This window comes from Patella vulgata, chromosome 1 (assembly GCF_932274485.2).
Source record: "Patella vulgata chromosome 1, xgPatVulg1.2, whole genome shotgun sequence".
Classification (NCBI taxonomy): Eukaryota; Metazoa; Mollusca; class Gastropoda; family Patellidae; genus Patella; species Patella vulgata.
The window spans coordinates 67,735,590-67,752,567 of record NC_065879.2 but is presented as its reverse complement, the minus strand read 5'-3'; the positions used below and the strand labels follow the sequence as shown (position 1 = coordinate 67,752,567).

The 16,978-nt window shown below is 36.9% G+C and overlaps 1 protein-coding gene across 1 annotated transcript; it reads left to right on the top strand.

Annotated features, from left to right (window-relative positions):
- The first annotated feature begins 3,429 nt into the window (after nucleotides 1-3,429).
- LOC126820477 (uncharacterized) lies at nucleotides 3,430-15,465 on the top strand. The gene is made up of 8 exons (XM_050548472.2): nucleotides 3,430-3,927; nucleotides 4,337-4,505; nucleotides 5,709-5,874; nucleotides 6,479-6,670; nucleotides 7,321-7,453; nucleotides 8,489-8,652; nucleotides 14,050-14,172; nucleotides 15,078-15,465. Exons 1-8 carry the CDS (start codon nucleotides 3,774-3,776, stop codon nucleotides 15,270-15,272), a joined length of 1,296 nt encoding a protein of 431 aa, XP_050404429.1. The 5' UTR covers nucleotides 3,430-3,773; the 3' UTR covers nucleotides 15,273-15,465.
- The last annotated feature ends 1,513 nt before the right edge of the window (nucleotides 15,466-16,978 follow it).

Below are 16,978 nucleotides of genomic sequence, written 5' to 3'. Positions count from 1 at the left end.
ATGTTTAGTTTAATAAATACTTCTGAGGTTTTATAACATTTTATAAGACAATTAAAGTTTTTTGAAGAGTGGTATGGACGCTTTAAATGCCCATAGGCTTAGGGACAGCCGAGCGGAGAGATGCGAAAATAATCACATTTAATCTTCCCACTGATCGCCCACGACCCGAGTCTCACTCACAATACCCTCACTGCTCCCACCCCTCCAAAAACCACTACTGTTGGATAACGCTCGAATCAAACGAGATTTCCAACCAAGGTATAGGGGGTAGGGTGGCAGTGTGTTTCCGTTCCGAAAAAGTGCCCTACCTTTTAAAAAAAAGCGCCCTCCATTTTGAAAAAGCGCCCTCCATTTTGAAGAAGTGTCCTCTTCTGAAATAGTGCCCTATCTTCGGAAATATAGTATTCTCCATTCTGAAAAAGTACCTTCGAAATCCGAATAAATTGAAATACTCATGCCATGGAAATGCCCGCGTCGATAACATCATATTCCCATTGTCATAATGCCTTTATTGGGCCTCTTTTCCTGTTGCCATTCCCTTTTTCAAACCAGACCCTATGTGACACTAATAAAAAAAAAACAATCGCACTCTCCTCGCCGCTGGTTTGCTTTCATCTTCAGTGGGGTGTGGCTTGTATTTCTCTGATTTCTTTTTCGATTAGGGTGTGCGACCGTCAACCTGTGCGTGAATCAGTGTGCGTATTTCATGCAACGACGGGGGGGGGGGGGGCTTATGGTCGTAAATGAACTTTCGCCCCCCCTCACATCAGCCATCATCCTCTATAACATACCCCGCTTTTCATAAAACATCCCAGATCCCCCTACTTGGGCGTAGCGTGTGCTTTGAAAACTGTACATACCGAGGCATGTAACTGTGAATTTTGTAAACTGCATGAATACAAATTAATAGACTAGTAGAGCAGGAGCCCAGGGGGTTAACCTAGCTGAAAAGTGTACCAATTTTCTCCTATATGGTATCAATGTATGTATATCTGGTATCATCAGAATGTAAGTCTGCCGGGTTTCTGGTGGTGGGTGTGGTATTCCACGCCCAAAATGCCATGCCCCCCAACTAGTCTAGATTAGCTCAAAAGTGTACCACATGAAAATCGCACAACAATGTACCATACATCTTCAGGTATTACAAAAACACTCTAACAGACATATCCAGTGGTGGGGTACCCCTGACAGAGCTATGTAATTGCCAGACATTTGTAGTGATGGAGTATCCCTGACACGGGAACAGTGCCTGCGAAGCTAGCCTAGTTGGGGGCGTGGCATTTTGGGGCGTGTCTGTTAGGGGTAACCCACCGCACAAACTGTGTGGTAGTGGTCATTCATGACTCCTGTGGTGGTACTGAACAACTCCAAAGCTGTTTTAGGTGGTACAAATTTCAGCTAATCTAGCCTAGCTTTGGTCTGGAAATTAGATAACTCTTGTCAGGGATACTCCATCACTACAAATGTCTGGCAATTACATAGCTCTGTCAAGGGTACTCCACCACTAGAAATGTCTGTCAGAGTGTTTTTGTAAAACCTGAAGATGTACGGTACACTGCAGTAAGATTTTCGTGTGGTACACTTTTGAGCTAATCTAGCCTAGTTGGGGATCATGGCATTTAGGGCGTGGAATACCACACCCACCACCAGAAACCCGACAGACTTACATTCTGATGATACCAGATATACATACATTGATACCATATAGGAGAAAATTGGTACACTTTTCAGCTAGGTTGACCCCCTGGGCTCCCGGTCTATAGGTTGATTTTAAACTGTATACTAGTACGCAACGAAAAGAGATTGCAATATACCAACCAGTGGGGTGATTTTATACTGTTAAACTAGTACTACGTGAATACAGATTGTTGCTAACAAGTTAATGTTCATGTTCAGATCTTCAGGACTTTTAAATCATTAAAATCCCTCAACCAATTGTCAGTGTATGGTATGCCATGGCTCAGATATACGCCAAATCAATTCTAGCATTTGCCACAGAACCAAATTTTTTCTCCTTGATCTGCCTACCCTCCTTCGGAGCCCCCAGCACGCCCCTGGCATTATCAGAGTTAAGCGGAGCCAATCCACAATTTGGAAAATAAATAAATTTTTAATAATTGAAACCCATGGTCAATTCAATTAGGTTTTTTAATGTACAGAATTACATAAAAAGTATATTATTATAGCATTTGCTAATATTTCCCGTTTTAAACACTGGTCCCTATTGGACAGTGACATCTGAAATGAAACACTACTACATAACTCAGATGTCGGGTTGGATGGTCGAATGGTTAGCACGTGCGCGCTGTATTATAAGGCCTGTCTTTGAGTCAACTGGCGTGGTTTCGAATCCCCGGTTGTACGTGACAAGGAGTAGGGTCGCCTGTCCAACCTCGTGGATTTTCCCCGGGTCCTTCGGGTTCCTCTCACTGCTAAAGACCCCTAAGCGCAAGCGAATTATTGAAATAAAATTAAACCATATGTTAGTCCCGAAATGACCTAGTTTGTGTCGAGTGGACGTTAAACCCCAGTTCTCTCTCTCTCTCTCTCTCTCTCTCTCTCAAAATTTAATAATTGCTCGATAGTATATATTTTGTAGCAACTATTTTCTGTCTACTTCTTTCTGTACGCTGCAAGTTTGTGTGTGTGGGGGGGGGGTGGGGTGGGGGGGGCATTGCCAGTTTGATACTGAGACTGCATGCAATTTGTCCAGCGGATAAAACGTACATGAGATTTCAATGCCCCAACAATGACACGTAGTGTGGCAACTATATGTTTTTCATCTTCATTCCCTGCAGCAAAGGACCATCCTTGCAAATAACTATTTAAGGTAATTAAGCGTAACTCAAGTGATCGAATAATAGTCTGGAACCAGGGACGGACTGTCCATATGGGCAATGGGCCGCTGGGCTGAATAGAAAATTGTTAATATCCAAAGGAATTTTAATGACCAATGCGCAGAAAGCAGGCGACGGGTTTCGAGACCAGTTTTAAGAGCCACCCCGCTACCGACTGGATCCACCTTAAACCCCGGTTTTTCGTTCCACCCGAACGATTATATGTTGTTCATTGCAAGGCCCCCTATTCAGCATGGCTGACAAGTAGGAAGGGGGGGGGTGCACGCCGGGATATTCGATGAAATTGCTCGGCAACACCGAGATCGAACACGAGACCTCCTGCTAAGCGAGCGAACGTCTTACTCACTAAGCCACACCAGCTCCCATTGAACTTGAATGTTTTGCAATCGACCCTATGTATACTACAAGTAACACGTTGTCAAATTAGTAATATATGAAAATATATTGGACTTGAAAGTTTTACACCGCGCCATGTGTTACCTTACCAAGTCGAAAATCAATGCTGTCTTCAAGTAAACGACGTATAATAAAATATTCCACGCTTTTTTCTCGCTACGTGGCGCTAATAACAATACGTGTGTATTACACGTTCAGTTAGTAGAAAGCCGGTACAGAAAACACAAGACTGAGATACAAATATTATGAACCGTTTCTTCAGGAACTGAAATATGAACTTTATTGGATAATAATTATATAATTGGTGTGGTTTTACAAATCGCGTGATTTTCTTTTGTGAGAATTTAATCAGAAAGGCGAATAAATTACATTTGAATCAACGCAAACTATCTGTTATCAACTGTGAATTAGTGAGGTTGTCTTTCAAAAGATAGTTTTGAAGACTTTGTTATGTAATTTTGCAAAAAATCTAAATTTTCTTTGAAATTATATGCTTATGTTTTTAAACTATTAAACAAAATGGCGACACTTTTTATTTTAACGTGCTTGATTTTCTTTGGAATGTCGTCTGCTAAAATAGGATTTGTGAAAGATTTAAATATGGATGCCGAGTTCCCGCCACAGATAATCAAATCAAATCGTCGTATTCCAGACGGCCACCTAAGACCATTAGGTAAGAAATGACGAGCTGAATGAATAGAAATGAACGCATCAATGAAATGGGTTTTAATGTCATAGTGTTATGCACCGACTGGGTTAATGAAGACGGTCATACGCCATACAATGTGGGAAATGTTGCTCAGAACTGTCAAGGGTACTTTTACGTGCTTTACAACGTGTACACGAGAGCTCGGTTTTACGTGCCATTCGAACTGTACTGGGCGCTACCCTAAAGCCCAGCTATCGTGTGGAGAGTTAAAAGCTTTCACATTAACGTTATGAAACATGTTGAATATTGTCCAATGGATGGTTATATACATAAGATACTGAAAAAACAAAAACAACTTGAGCAAAACGGATCGCAGTCAAATGGACATTTTATGATATCTTTGCTCATGCTAAATGGATTTGTTTCATTTTAGGATTTCAGGGATCGCCTGTAGGGCCCGTAGAAGATTATGAAGGTATACCCGATGCTAAAGAACTTTATTATGACTATGCTAGCACGTGGAAGCCAGTAGTATTTAGAGATTCTATAACAGAATCACCAATTTTCAACACATGGGAAAAGGATGACTATCTGAAAAAAACGTAAGTTCGACACTATATTGTTAAGGTAGATGGATTTGATATTCGACTGATTAAGTGGAATAAGTTAGGTTTAGTAGTTACTAAACAGTTAGGATGGGCTGGACTATTGGGATAGTTTGGATAGGCTTGGTATGTGTGATATTCAACTATTGGGGTGGTAAGGACTCAGTACTCGACTACTGAGATAGGGGCAGCTGGGTTTGGTTCGGTATTCCACTGTTGGTTGGAGCGTGTCGTCGTACTTTCTAGACTGCGGTGTGTAGGTTGGGTTTAGTACTAGATTGCTAGGCTGGGTGGGTTGGGATGAAAGGTGTTGAGTTCAGTGCTAGGGTGACGTCGGTTAGATTAGGGTTAGTAGTGCCAGACTGCTAGTATGCAGTTAGAAAGGGACGAGACGCGTTGGTTTCGGTACTAGATTGCCAGGATCGAGTGGGGTTGGTTAAGTTGGGCACCAAGCTGCTGGGATGGGATGGAACGCGTTGGTTTAGTGCTAGACTGCTAAGGTGGGATAGGTTAGTTTATGTTAAATACTACACTGGTTAGATTAGGATCACAAAATAAATATACAAATAGTATTCTGTACTGTCTCTGGCATTCGTCTCCTTAAAATGACCCGTTGGATGTTGAGACAACATTTAATACTACCACATTATATCTCATGCACAGAGAACATGTGCCACATCAAATTATGTAGTGGTCACTCACATTCAATGCAGCTTTTAATATTTGAATATTTTAAGCTATTATTCGAAGGATACTGAAATGGTAATTTATTTGATGTATTTTCAACTGGAGGCTATAAATATATATTTTCCTTTAGCTGTGTATAGGCTATAATTATGTAGTGGTCACTCACATTCAATGCAGCTTTTAATATTTGAATATTTTAAGCCATTATTCGAAGGATACTGAAATTGTAATTTATTTGATGTATTTTCAATTCGAGGCTATAAATATATATTTTCCTTTAGCTGTGTATAGGCTATAATTTGAATAGTAGTTCATTTTATTGACTTATTATTAGTAAATAAACAGTATAGTTTTAAATAACTAATGCTAAAACAGATTAGTTTGAATAGCCTTGAAAATCAGCCCGAATTTTAATATCTGTGTGAGAACCTCTTGATGGGGGTAGAACCTGTCCAGTGTCATTCAGTTTTGTTAGGTTAGTTTGTGTTGATTGTTTTTTCCCAATTTATACAGATATGGACATCTGAACATATCCGTTATAACGAGAAAAGGGGCAAAGAAAGATTATTTATATCGTGAAAGACAAACAATGAAGTTGAAGAAATTTTTAGCTGAATATATGTATGAAGATTGGTATTTAGCTGGAACTGTTCCACACGACATGATGCATGAATTACCGGTAAATATAAAATCAATATAATTATAATTAGATTACAATTTCGTTTCGTTTATAATTCTGATTTTTACACTAAATTATAATTTAGTTCAGGCAATCGTTTTCCAAATTGCTTTTTCGCAAAGACCACCCAAATCCATTCCCAGAACTCATTGGAACAAAAATGCCCTGTGTACAAATACAAAGAATTTGAATAGTCAAGACGTTCAGGTGATCTAAAAGCCGACAAAATACGCCAAAAATAAATTAAAAAATAAAACAAAACAAAACAATTAACGTCTGGTTTTAATGAGATTGTCCATTGTTGGTTGCTCTCTAAGTTTGAAAACTTAATAAGTTCAGCGGACTAGGTTATCGTAACTATTATGGCATCCTATTCAACACCGATAAATGCCACCATGGATATGTCACGGACATTTGGGGCTCCTCGTGAAAACCCAAATGAATGTATCATGGACCAATATGGTTTTCAAATTAAGTCCCAATGAAAAACACTCTGATGGGACACATAGTTATTTCACAGGTCAATGATGATAAAATGAATCACACATTATTATTTAATACATATTTCATTCATCCATTCCGTTATTCCATTCTTTTATTTCAGTTACCGAAATGTGTGCAGTGTGGTACTATAGCTAACTATTTACAGGAAGCCGAATTATGGATGTCCAGTGGGGGAACCTCGTCCATGTTACATAGTCATGAAGATCACAACTTGCATTGTGTTCTGTTTGGCAGAAGAGATTTTATACTGATTGAAAATAAATATAAATCAGCTTTCGCTTTTAAGGAGGAAGTAAGATAACCCCTATTCATTAATGAAGCAGGCTGTATTCGAATCATTATTTTGACACTTTGGGTACAAATGTGACTGGCCATTACCCTAAGTTTAGAACGCTGCAATGCACTGAGATAGAAACCATCTTCATGTTGTCAAGAGTGACAAGATACTCATATTTTTGTCACCCAGTTTAGTGTTCACAGATAAAAACTGCGCTGACAATCAGCTGTAAATGTTTGAACTCTCCTTGGATAGAACACTTCGGTAGATTCTTCAATTCTTTAACACACATAAACATACAGCGTATGACAAGCCAGCTACTGCACATAGTAGTTGAATCCTATCTTGCGACTTCATGACCAGTGTACAAATTCATTACATTCAAGGAGAAGTAAACAATAGGGCCAAAGAGGTTACTGCAATATAACGTGAATCTAAATTCATAACAGATTAAACATTATAATAAATGAATAAAATCCATATATTCCCCGTCCAGACTAATTGGCCACTTAATCTTAAAGTTGGTAATTTAAGAAACGGTAAAACAACATCGAATGGCGGGTATTCACATTCTATCAGTAAAATGGAGAAAGATGTGAATGAAGCAAGAATAGGCTTGAAGATGTTCTTGATTATTATATTATTGCATTTTATTTTAATTTCAGTACCCGAATTCAGTAGCTGGTCACTCGCCGTTGGATATGGAAATGATAAACGCCTTAAAATACACTAAGATCGCTGACATACCGTGGACATGGAGTACATTACATCAGGGCGATTGTATATTTATACCTGCAGGTTCGTCAAGTTTCCTGGAAATGGGTGGGGTTGGCGGGTGTTGGGTGCGGGCGAGTGCTCTGAATGCACAGCTGATCAGCAGATCTATACAAAGTCATTAGTTCGTTCACTAGCTTGAACGTAGCAATGGGTAGTTTTGCATGCCTAACCTCGCGGAATTTTTTCCGGGACCTTCAGTTTCTGCTCATGTAAGCGTGTTATTGAAATACGTATATATAGACCAAATGAGAACTCCAAATTAAACAGCTCAAATTATTGCAGACATGCCTCAACACTAACTTAACTGTCTGTTATCTCTGATTCGTCGGCCGCCAAGGTGTTCAGTTTCCTGAATTTCACCTGAGTACGTGATTTCTAGGAAAGGTTTCATTACTTATCGATATTTTTCTAACGTCTAGACGTAGCTACAGTTTGCGCCGCCCGGTCCTTTCATTCCGATGTAAACAGGCGCAATAGCATTGTACATAATTTATGCCGTGACAGGGTTCCCGCGGTCCTTGAAAATCCTTGAATATCCTTAAATTTAAAATTTCATTTTCAAGGTCTTGAATATCCTTGAATTTCGCGGAAATAGGAAAATATCCTTGAATTTCAGTTGAGATCCTTAATTTTGTTTCAAATGTCTTCAATTCCTTTTAAATAGGAGATTATAACGATAGTTGGTAATGTTTTGGTTATTTTTAAGATGAAAAAGTGTAACTTTAGGCTAGAAAATGTCCTTGAAAATCCTTGAATTTGACGTATATTTATCCTTGAATATCCTTGAAAAAATGTTTGACGAAGCCGCGGGAACCCTGCGTGATCAGGTTTGCAGCATCACCTACTCGGAAGAACCTAAAGCGAAAATATAGTATTTAAACTTTAAAGACATAATTTATCAGAATGATCAAGACATGTGCCGTCCCCGTGTACACATTCGAGTTTAATCTGGGTAGTGACCACCAACTCAAGTTCGATTGTAGTTTGTTCTCCGAAAATAGTTACCATCAGCTCAAGGGAAATAACTCATTGGACCATTTGTGTGATGTTTTTCAGGCTATCTTCATCAAGTACGGTCATACGGGAGAAGCATATCCGTAACAATACTTATAACACCCACGCCAGAATTCGATGATGCTGGCTGTAAAAAAAAACAATTTACCAAAATTAAAACTCTTTCTGATGCCGCTTTTATGTGGACTTTTGAAGAAGGAAAACGGGTAAGGCGTAGAAATAGAAATACACAATCCCACTGAGAAGTGTCCACATTATTTTCTCCACATTAAAAGTTATTGTCCTTGCTAAGAATGTTGTTGAAACGATGGAAGTACAATGATTATTGTTTTCTGAATTTGACAAAATCTGCAGTGGACAATTTACGTTGAATTTCACACAAATTGTAGTCCGAATATTTATAACTCTCTCTCTCTCTCTCTCTCTCTCTCTCTCTCTCTCTTCACCCCCTTTAATTCTCCCCTTTTGTGTGGCCATTTGTGTTTATTTTTGGTCTAGAATGGAATAAAAAGGGTTTAAATTAACATTTCCTGCCAGGTTTTAGTTACATATTCATGGTTTAGAAGCGGAAGGATAGCAGAGTTACGATGTTATGTACGGCGATTAGTCAGATATTTTCAGCATGCTACTTAAGTTTGTGTATTTCGAAATTTCTTCGGTCATCCGCATACAAAATCTGTAGCAAAGACATTACCATTTTTGTTGCTTTGTCTGTACAGTAGTGAAACCTGTTCAACACAACGGACATTTCGCGAAAACTGGGAGCCTCACGAAGAGATCAGAAATAACATCGAAGTGCAGGGGAAATAATAATAGTGGTCGGCGACAAGACCGAACACAAATTGGCAACCTATTCGGCTAGCGAGCTATTCGACCGATCCAGCTGGCAACCTATTCAGAATTAAGACAACAGCCGCCCAAACTCATCTATTATTACCAACCAATAAAATCCAACGTTACGTCTAACAAATGAAAGTAGAATAATATATTATTTTTTATCCATTCCTTTAGCTCAGAATAGAGGTGTAATTTCGCATTATCGTACAAAATTCTAGACATCCAACTAAATATATTCCGAAAGGTAATTAAATAGGCTTTCCAAATATTATCAGTAAAAGTTGGCACAGTCATATTAAAGGGGTGCACTCTCTTCCTAAACATGACCAATTTTTTTAAAAATTTTAAAGGGAAAAACTGTAAATAACCCGTGTCAAAATTCGGACCATCGTACAAAATTCTGATGACCCAACTAAATATATTCTAAAAGGTAATTGAATAAGCTTTCTAAATGTCATTAGTAAAAGTTGGCACAATCATATTAAAGGGGCGCGCTCTCAACCTGAACATAGCCAATTTTTCAATTTTTTAAAGTGAAAGAACGGTAATATTCCGAGTCAAAATTCGGACCATCGTACAAAATTCTGAGCAACCAGCTATATATATTCTGAAAGGTAATTGAATAAGCTTTCCAAATATTATTAGTAAAAGATTTTTTTCGAAGTCCAAATTCGAACCATCGTACAAAATTCTTAGCAACCAGCTATATATATTCTGAAAGGGAATTGAATAAGCTTTCCAAATATTATTAGGAAAAGTTGGCACAATCATATTAAAGGGGTGCGCTCTCAACCTGAACATAGCCAATTTTTCAATATTTTAATGTGAAAGAACGGTAATATTCCGAGTCGAAATTCGGACCATCGTACAAAATTCTGAGAAACCAGCTATATATATTCTGAAAGGTAATTGGATAAGCTTTTCAAATATTATTAGTAAAAGTTGGCACAATCATATTAAAGGGGCGCGCTCTCAACCTGAACATAGCCAATTTTTCAATATTTTAAAGTGAAAGAACGGTAATATTCCGAGTCGAAATTCGGACCATCGTACAAAATTCTGAGCTTCCAGCTATATATATTCTGAAAGGTAATTGGATAAGCTTTCCAAATATTATTAGTAAAAGTTGGCACAATCATATTAAAGGGGCGCGCTCTCAACCTGAACATAGTCAATTTTTCAATACATGTATTTTAAAGTGAAAGAACGGTAATATTCCGAGTCAAAATTCGGACCATCGTACATAATTCTGAGCAACCAGCTATATATATTCTGAAAGGTAATTGAATAAGCTTTCCATATATTATTAGAAAAAGTTGGCACAATCATATTAAAGGGGTGCGCTCTCAACCTGAACATAGACAATTTTTCAATATTTTAATGTGAAAGAACGGTAATATTCCGAGTCGAAATTCGGACCATCGTACAAAATTCTGAGCATCCAGCTATATATATTCTGAAAGGTAATTCTATATGTAAAGATAGTCCGGTATTTTTTCGAAGTCCAAATTCGGACTATCGTTCAAAATTCTAAGCATCCAGCTATATATATTCTGAAAGGTAATTGGATAAGCTTTCCAAATATTATTAGTAATTTTTCAATATTCTATATGTAAAGATAGACCGGTATTTTTTTCGAAGTCCAAATTCGAACCATCGTACAAAATTCTGAGCAACCAGCTTATCCAATTTTATTTCAGAATATATATAGCTGGATGCTCAGAATTTTGTACGATGGTCCGGATTTGGACTTCGAAAAAAATACCGGTCTATCTTTACATATAGAATATTGAAAAATTGGCTATGTTAAGGTTGAGAGCGCGCCCCTTTAATATGATTGTGCCAACTTTTACTAATAATATTTGGAAAGCTTATCCAATTACCTTTCAGAATATATATAGCTGGATGCTTAGAATTTTGAACGATAGTCCGAATTTGGACTTCGAAAAAAATACCGGACTATCTTTACATATAGAATTACCTTTCAGAATATATATAGCTGGATGCTCAGAATTTTGTACGATGGTCCGAATTTCGACTCGGAATATTACCGTTCTTTCACATTAAAATATTGAAAAATTGGCTATGTTCAGGTTGAGAGCGCACCCCTTTAATATGATTGTGCCAACTTTTTCTAATAATATATGGAAAGCTTATTCAATTACCTTTCAGAATATATATGGCTGGTTGCTCAGAATTATGTACGATGGTCCGAATTTTGACTCGGAATATTACCGTTCTTTCACTTTAAAATACATGTATTGAAAAATTGACTATGTTCAGGTTGAGAGCGCGCCCCTTTAATATGATTGTGCCAACTTTTACTAATAATATTTGGAAAGCTTATCCAATTACCTTTCAGAATATATATAGCTGGAAGCTCAGAATTTTGTACGATGGTCCGAATTTCGACTCGGAATATTACCGTTCTTTCACTTTAAAATATTGAAAAATTGGCTATGTTCAGGTTGAGAGCGCGCCCCTTTAATATGATTGTGCCAACTTTTACTAATAATATTTGAAAAGCTTATCCAATTACCTTTCAGAATATATATAGCTGGTTTCTCGGAATTTTGTACGATGGTTCGAATTTGGACTTCGAAAAAAATACCGGTCTATCTTTACATATAGAATATTGAAAAATTGGCTATGTTCAGGTTGAGAGCGCGCCCCTTTAATATGATTGTGCCAACTTTTACTAATAATATTTGGAAAGCTTATTCAATTACCTTTCAGAATATATATAGCTGGTTGCTCAGAATTTTGTACGATGGTCCGAATTTTGACTCGGAATATTACCGTTCTTTCAATTTAAAATATTGAAAAATTGGCTATGTTCAGGTTGAGAGCGCGCCCCTTTAATATGATTGTGCCAACTTTTCCTAATAATATTTGGAAAGCTTATTCAATTACCTTTCAGAATATATATAGCTGGTTGCTAAGAATTTTGTACGATGGTTAAATTTGGACTTCGAAAAAATGCCGGTCTATCTTTACATATAGAATATTGAAAAATTGGCTATGTTCAGGTTGAGAGCGCGCCCCTTTAATATGATTGTGCCAACTTTTACTAATAATATTTGGAAAGCTTATTCAATTACCTTTCAGAATATATATAGCTGGTTGCTCAGAATTTTGTACGATGGTCCGAATTTTGACTCGGAATATTACCGTTCTTTCACTTTAAAAAATTGAAAAATTGGCTATGTTCAGGTTGAGAGCGCGCCCCTTTAATATGATTGTGCCAACTTTTACTAATGACATTTAGAAAGCTTATTCAATTACCTTTTAGAATATATTTAGTTGGGTCATCAGAATTTTGTACGATGGTCCGAATTTTGACACGGGTTATTTACAGTTTTTCCCTTTAAAATTTTTAAAAAAATTGGTCATGTTTAGTAAGAGAGTGCACCCCTTTAATATGATTGTGCCAACTTTTACTAATAATATTTGGAAAGCTTATTCAATTACCTTTCAGAATATATATAGCTGGTTGCTCAGAATTTTGTACGATGGTCCAAATTTTGACTCGGAATATTACCTTTCTTTCACATTAAAATATTGAAAAATTGGCTATGTTCAGGTTGAGAGCGCGCCCCTTTAATATGATTGTATTGAAAGCTTATTCAATTACCTTTCAGAATATATATAGCTGGTTGCTCAGAATTTTGTACGATGGTCCGAATTTTGACTCGGAATATTACCTTTCTTTCACTTTAAAAAATTGAAAAATTGGCTATGTTCAGGTTGAGAGCGCGCCCCTTTAATATGATTGTGCCAACTTTTACTAATAATATTTGAAAACTTATCCAATTGCCTTTCAGAATATATATAGCTGGATGCTCAAAATTTTGTACGATGGTTCGAATTTGGACTCGGAATATTACCGTTCTTTCACTTTAAAATATTAAAAAATTGGTGACGTTTAGGATGAGAGCGCACCCCTTTAAGATGATTGTGCCAACTTTTACTAATAATATTTAGAAAGCTTATTCACTTACCTTTCAGAATATATATAGCCGGTTGCTCGGAATTTTGTACGATGGTCCGAATTTGGACTTCGAAAAAAATACCGGTCTATTTTTACATATAGAAAATTGGCGACGTTTAGGATGAGAGCGCACCCCTTTAATATGATTGTGCCAACTTTTACTAATGACATTTAGAAAGTTTATTCAATTACCTTTTAGAATATATTTAGTTGGATCATCAGAATTTTGTACGATGGTCCGAATTTTGACACGGGTTATTAACAGTTTTTCCCTTTAAAATTTTTAAAAAAATTAGTCATGTTTAGGAAGAGAGTGCACCCCTTTAATATGACTGTGCCAACTTTTACTGATAATATTTGGAAAGCCTATTTAATTACCTTTCGGAATATATTTGGTTGGATGTCTAGAATTTTGTACGATAATGCGAAATTACACCTCTATTCTGAGCTAAAGGAATGGATAAAAAATAATATATTATTCTACTTTCATTTGATAGACGTAACGTTGGATTTTATTGGTTGGTAAAAATAGATGAGTTTAGGCGATTGTTGTCTTAATTCTGAATAGGTTGCCAACGAACAGGTTGCCAGCTGGATCGGTCGAATAGCTCGCTAGCCGAATAGGGTTGCCAATTTGTGTTCGGTGCCTCATAATGCAGTTATGTGGTTCTTAACTACACTCGCTTATATATAGGCTAAAAACAATGACCGCTGATGAGAACATAGCTCTTAGTGTTGCAATATTTTGAAAGTACATGGGTTATTTTATTTCCAGGTATTAACCAATTGGAAAATAAATGCTGAAAGTTTAAGATATATATTATTAGCACAGATACGTTCAGAAGATATAATGCCTTTAGAACAGTTTACCATGTTCTATACCGAAGCTATGGTGGTAGTAAGTATTGTTAAATAGGAAATAAAATGAAATCAAATGGGGTTTAACGTCCTGCTGTACGAACTCCGACTGGATTAACAATGACGGGCATACGACATACAGTGTGGTAGGAGGGAAACTGTGCCCGAACAACGGCACTGCCGCCTACTCTTATTTCGAATTCCAACGGAATCTCGAGTTTTTGTCACCTCCGAACGACTTTACGTTGTCCCTTGTCAGTGAGACAGGACGGAGGGTCTGGCAAGGGGAGACCGCACCGGGATTGAAGAAGGAGCGTCCTGGTTAGCGAGCCAACGTTTAACTCACCGAGTCACGGCGGCTCCCTGTTAAATTAGAAAAAAAACACATCACTAGTTTACCATTTTCTGCAAACAGGCTATGGTGGTAGTAATTATTGTTAAACTCATCACTAGTTTACCATGTTCAGTGACATTGTTTGTTATTGCAAATGCAAAAGGCGTTCGCTTTTAACAAACCACAGGGTGTATGAACTTCTCGAATAGATAGATATTATAGATCACATGATCAGGCCATATCTAATACCAATAGTGGTTACATTGATCAATCATATCGTTAGTTATAGCCATCTAATGTTCATATTTTTTTTTTATTTCGTGCCATTATCTTTAAGTGCCTGTTATCATAATCTATCAACGTCTTAATGGTATCTAATTTCCATTCATGGGCATCGAGGACAAGATGGTATTTAACCTAGAACGAACAATCGCCAGTCCATACTTTTGTTGAATTTAAAAAAAGACCGGGCTTTTGGCCTTTGTTGATTGCGTCTTTAAAGAAAACGTTAGGTACCAGACGTCAAACCAGAATGCCCAATTATCTGAATATGACTTCTGCTGTTTATAATCAACGGTGAATGACCTTTGTTTTTTAAAATCTAATTTTAGAGTGAGGAAGACGTTTTACCAGCGGCTACTGTTTTCGCCATGCTTTTTGATGTGGGCAAACGGGAGGCCACCAGAAGGGAGATAACCGAATTATCAACTGAAAAATTAAATCGAGTGGCAGCAGTATTTAATAAACCTTATGAAAAGAGTCCAAGAAAGAAACGAGATCATTTACACGCACATGAAGAATTATAAAAGGAAATGATGTGACCTTCGAATAACCCCAAAACAACCATTCACATCTTATCTTTAGAAATAATAGTCTTTCGGACAGGGCCGTCTTAACAGCATTTATCGGCCCCGGGTAAACCAGAGCATTGGGGCCCCCATCTACGCAACCGCTCAAGAATAAAAATGAAAACACTAAATAAAATTAAATATATATATTTATTGTATTGGTTCTTACAACAAAATCGGTGTTGAAACACCAGTCATTACATACAGAGAATAGCATGGGGGCTTTAATCATGTGTGTGTCATTGCGTTAAGACGTTCCTGCTTTAGGGAGCATTGGTTATTGACCAGGGCCCGGGAGTTAACACGGAGTTAACGGATCGTTAACTTTAAAGCGAAAATTTTATATTTTCTAAGAAAGTCAAAACATAATTATTTCTATATCACTACAATACAACCATAGGAATTTTTCTAGCACGTAAAAACCATTCACCTAAAATTGGAAATAATTTCTACTCGCCGATGGTATTTGGAATTTGTATCATTTCTTTTCACTTGATAACTAAGTCTACACAATGAAAGAGAGACGGTTGACTCGATGGTCAAATTCCGTGGTTTAATAAAATGATAAGCATAATAGTGCATGGTTAATAAAGTTCAAACCTGCACAGGTGATAATAACACCGTAAAAGTCAACGTTGGATTAAATAGAAAACGATATATGTGCCAATTTCTCAACTGACACAAGTGAAGTATAGGATTTAGGATTATTCTTTAACAAGGAAGGACTGTGTGTATAGATGAAATATATTTTAAGGCTTTATTTTAGCATATTTTAAACATATGACTTTAAAAAATACAATTCTCGCTTTAACAGGTCGTTAACTTGCTGTTATATTTAACAAACTTGTTGAGATCCGTTATCGGTTTACCGATGGCATTGTTCGACTGTCATTCGAAGTATACCCTTAGAAAAACTCCTATAGAATGCCAGTGTAGAATATTCTAGGGAGTTCGGTGGTGGTGGGGGGGGGGCGAAATCCCATTTTCTATAGGATGAAATTCTACAGTATTCTACAGAATTTTGGGGACCTGTAGCAAATAACAGCCACAAATATGCTGTAGGTCCTGTAGGGCAAATCTTATAATTTTTCCTACAGATTTATGGTAAAATTTCTATAGGAAAGTACTATATTTTTTCAATAGTGTTTTCTATAGGAAATTCTACAGTTATCTTTTTGTTTTTAATCAATTTTAGTGAACCGACTGCACATTAAATCCCGATCAGTTTGTTCAATTTCTATAAAGTTGTTAAACATGTACATTGAATTTAAAAATTTAAACTTTAGCCATTGACCAAATTGTCTTCTTTTCGATTAACTTTAATCAATCTGTTAGCCAACCGATAATGAAATTAACTTTCCGGCAAGAGAAATTTAACGGACAGTAAACAAACGACACATAAGCAAAATAACAATCTGATTAAAATACAAAACTATATTTCGTTTCGTTTTTTATAAAGACAAGTAAAACGAAATTTTGAACTATAAAAAAACGAAACGAAATAGGATCTGTGTTTTAATCAGATTGGCAAAATAACGGGTCGTTAAAATAACATAGTTTAGAACAACCGGTCCTAGTTCTGTAGGCGCCAATGGCAGATTAAACATTCGCCTAACAGTCTAAACCTAGCCACCCACCCCCACCCCCGCCCATATTTTATATAT